Raw genomic sequence first — 4400 nt, 5'->3', positions numbered from 1 at the left:
TGCTGCTAACCCCCCCAAAGGCCCTGTCTGGATGGAGGCCTCAGAGGAGCCCTGGGTAGGTGACGCCACCAGGGCATGGTCCCTAGCAGCATCATGCCGTATTCTTACTATGTCCGTAGAGTTACGAGTTCTCCTCTCTCCCCTGCTGAAGCCTCTGACCTGGCTACTCCTGCTTGCCTGCCTTGCACGAACACTGGCGCAAACACTGGTGCGCCCTTACAGACCGTGCCTGTTTGTGTGCAGCTTGGGAGCACGGCTTCCTGCTGCCTTTGCTAAATGGGATCCAAGGGCTTTCCCTCCGGATCTGCTGCAGCTGTGCCCGCCTTACGTTTCAGCTACTGTCACTGCCACCACCAGTGCTGGTCTCAGGTGAGTGTGTCAGGAGCACATTTGCATCTGCTTCTGGTCCCGGTCCCAACTGCAGCAGACTGGGGCTTGCCGTGACTTTTAACAGCCATGGGTTTAAATTTCCCACGTTAACTGTGGCAGCCAATCAGGTTGTTCCAGGCTTCCTTGGAATAGCCCATTGGTTGTCCCTCCCCCTGGGCTCCCCTCCTACAGGGATAGCACTGCCACTGGATTCTTCAGGGATCCCCTGATAGGCAGTCCCCCTTCCTCCAGGGGCACGTTTCCCCCTAGCCTGCCTGCGCCCCAGAGCACACCTGTTTGCATGCTTCTTCTTGCACAGCTCGGAGCCTCGTATACTTAGGCTTTCTGCTGGGAGACCTGGGATTCTCCCAGTAGAAATGTAATGTATGAACTCTTAATCTTCTTAAGGTGGAAATTGCATGGAAACAAAATTTGGGGCCCATTTGGAGAATCACTCTATATATCATGGAAAGGAATTGCCTGTGTTGTGGATGTGTGCGCACATACATGCATGCTGTGAACAGGGAGCGGAGAGGCTGGGGTGAGAAGATGCTGAGAGAGAAAATCAGAGAGCAGAGAATACAGAGCAGACAGTGAACTGGGAACAGAGGGGGAAGTGATCTCTTTAAGATAGAAAATTGGAAAACTTTTCCCGTCTCAAGTGATTTCGTCACATCAGGTTTCACTGTATTAAGTAATTTTTGTAGGAAAAAAACGTAGTTTTATGTTAAACGTTCTTTGTACTCCCAGTTTTAGAAAGTACATTCTAGTCAAAACAAGCAACATTAACTACTTCCATGTCGATGTGTAGTTTTTGAGTTTGACAGTACTGTGGGTTTAGTTGCACTGTGCATAGGCACAAGGACATTAGATGTGAAGCTATCTGTTCTAGGTGTGAGCCAGGCAAACAAAGTCCTAATGGTGTTTTTATGTAAGGAAGCCTAGTGTCAACATTAATGCCAAAAATGATGTTGATATTATCCATTATAAAAGTATTTAACTGAAGGAATGAATTGTTATGCATGCCTTTTTACACCTCAGAAACACTGGTGATTTAATGTTTGATGAGAAAAAAGGTGAATCTGAATGCTTATAGCTCTCCTAAAAGGTACATGTTAACCAGCACTTTGTGAAGATCCTATGAAGTCTCAGTGCCATTTGGAAATGAGAATTTTAAAGCCTTAAAATTTTTTCAACAGTACTAAATAAGTGAATAATTAATTTCTTGTATATTTCTGGTACCTTTTCAAATGGTACCATTTTAAAAAGTGACTGGCTGATTAGAATATCATTTAAAAGTTTTGCTGAAGTATTACAATGTTTATCTTGAGGTTACTGCTTATTATATTTCTCATGCCTAGGAACAGCCATTTGTGGCCCTGATTATATCCCTGTTTATGTTGATAAACATAAGGCTAGTTAGTGTTCATTTGTTTTTAAAATTATTAAAAAAAAAATCCCTGTAATGTGTATACATTCATACTGCATTTAACTATTGCTTGTGTTTCTTAATTTTATGTAATAATGGCTAACTCTTGATTATGTGAGTTGTATGGTGTAATGAAACAGATCTTTTTTCTGGTTTAGGCATCCGCTTTAGGGACAAAGATTATTGATGAAGATGGCCTATTTGATCTGATTCAAACTATGCCTGGCAAAAAGTCCAAATACGAATTAGCAGCTGAAGCAGAGGTTTGTATTAAAAAGGACTTAATTTCTTAAAGGACTGTCAGCTTCTACTGTTAGCTGTGTGCCAGTTGTTTGATAGCTCCTGAGTACTGGCTTCAGCGTGTTTTGTTCCAACTCAAGTTCCATCTGTCTGACGTTTTTTTTTAAACTTGAGACTTGAAAATACAAGGTGTTTATTGTGTTAAGATTTTCTTTTAGTTACTTCAGCTTTGGTATGATCAGGTTTCTGCTCTCCTCCATCACCTGTATTCCTCAAATTTAAAATTACATCTCCAGTCATACATTGTTGCAGGGAGCTCTCATGATGTTTTCTGATGGCTTTGCAAGAGGGGGAGGCCATAGTGCATTAGTGTTCAGAAGCCTTTTGTATCTACTTCCTCCAAAGTCTGAGCTTCATGGGCAGGCTTCAAGACCGTGAGGTGCTGCAGTTTATTTCCAAATTGAGGCTTCTGATTAATGGATTATTTGTAAGGTTCCAAAATGGAAAATTTCTATGAAAATGACTTTCTTTTTTCTTACCAGTTCTTAGTCACAGGCTGTGGGACTTCCTTAGGTTGTCTGGCTACATGTAGAAAAGGGCTGCAGCTGTATTCCAATGTGGTTTTATTCTCTTTTTCTACTTTCTCTCCTATCTTTTTTTCCTAAGGTAAACAAAGCAAAGTCACAAGGGGAGAGGACCCCACAGAAAGCTAGTGCTGCCAAGAGAAAAAACAGCTCAACTAAGAAAGAAACAGATTCTAAAAAAAAAAAATCAACGCCTGGAAAGGGGGGAAATCTCAAAGCATTCAAGAAAGAAACTCCTGAAGTGCGGAAAGTTCTGGACTTTACGCAGCAAGCAGCAGAGAGAAAACATGCTGCAAAGGCTGAGGAGACTTCTATTTCTGAGATAAGCACAGGTGGAACAGAGGGCTTGCTGTGGGTGGATAAATATAAGCCCACGTCAATTAAAACAATAATCGGACAGCAAGGAGAGCAAAGCTGTGCTAACAAACTGTTACGATGGCTCCGGAACTGGCACAAGAATACGTCTGAGGACAAACATGGTGACTATGCATTTAGCACCTCTGTCTGTTGGTGGGTTTCTTTCTGTAGATGTCTGGCACTTGCATAGCTCAACTTCGTACACAGCTAGCTGAGACACTTTTACCCGGCGCAAACAGCTCTGAAAGGAGGCTTAAGTCTGGGAATGGAAGATAGGTTTTCAGCAGATGTTGCACCTTTGTGCAATTATAAACTAATTTTTCTGTTCACAAGGTTTACAGTCTTGTTTACACTCTCAACTTGAGGTACTTAGATTTTTACAAACCATAAGAGGGCCTACCTAGTGCTCTGGGTACCCAGGGCAGTCTTTTTCTCAGGTAGAATAAAACATCGGTTATCCCCAAGACCAACCATAATAGCTGGGCTACAAACAATATATAATAAAATCAATTGGCCCCCATATACAATGCCTAGAGTGTCCTGCCATTGGGACCTGTCCTTCCCAGAAGCTGTCTGTTCATCAGCAAGGAGGAGAAGATGGTCTTTGCAGCATTCCCTGATGGCCAGTTATGCTCTGAGTACTGGAGGTCTGCACTGGCTATGAAGCTGCTATAAGGGGAATGTGCAGGGGTCAGCCTTAGTTTCTCTATCTCCTTTTATTTTTTAAAGATCCAGGCTATTCTATTGATACTGAAACGTGATGGTTGCTTCACTCTTTTTTTTTTTTTTTTATCACTGCATATATATTTCTTACGAGTTATTTTTTATGATATGGGTCTTCAATACTAATTACATTTTGTTAAAACAGTTTAGTGCAGCAGCTATGCTAATGATCAAAGATGGTAGTATTTTTGTTCTGGAAGAAGGACTTGTCCTGGGATCCTAGCTGCTTACTCTTGAATAATTATGGGGCATTCAGGTTAATTATGAGTGGCTCCAAGGACAAGTCTGTCAGGCTGTCTGCTCTGGCTGGGCACTTATTGGCAGAGGGGCAGCAATGCAGCTTGGCAGGGCTGTGTGTAAATGGATGTGCTGCTTGTGTTTTGATTCAAGTTATAACCTAGGACAACGAGTGTCTGTTTACACCCTTATAATAGGTTAAGGCTTTGCATTTGCAAAGTATATTATTTCATAGATTTCATGGACATCAGGGCTGGAAGGGACCTCAGAACATCATCAAGTCCAGCCCTCCGCCCAAAGGGCAGGAAGTCAGCTGGGGTCATGCTGGGATTGCAGCAAGTTAAGCATCTAATTTGCTCTTCAAGGTTTTCAATGTAGGTGCTTGAACCACCTCCGATGGCAGGCTGTTCCAGACCTTGGGGGCTCAGACAGTAAAGAAATTCTTCCTTATGTCCAGCCTG

General features: G+C 42.6%; 1 protein-coding gene across 1 annotated transcript in view; it reads left to right on the top strand.

The window, feature by feature from the left end:
• RFC1 (replication factor C subunit 1) overlaps positions 1-4400 on the top strand; it is a 61344-nt gene that overhangs the window by 43533 nt on the left and 13411 nt on the right. Inside the window, exons 11-12 of the mRNA XM_019552580.1 lie at positions 1957-2061; positions 2705-3101. Of these exons, the coding sequence (XP_019408125.1) occupies positions 1957-2061; positions 2705-3101 (502 nt within the window). The remainder of the gene's footprint in view (positions 1-1956; positions 2062-2704; positions 3102-4400) is intronic.

This window comes from Crocodylus porosus, unplaced genomic scaffold, assembly GCF_001723895.1.
Source record: "Crocodylus porosus isolate Cpor-Errol unplaced genomic scaffold, CroPor_comp1, whole genome shotgun sequence".
In the NCBI taxonomy this organism is placed as follows: Eukaryota; Metazoa; Chordata; order Crocodylia; family Crocodylidae; genus Crocodylus; species Crocodylus porosus.
This window is presented reverse-complemented; position numbering and strand designations above follow the sequence as displayed.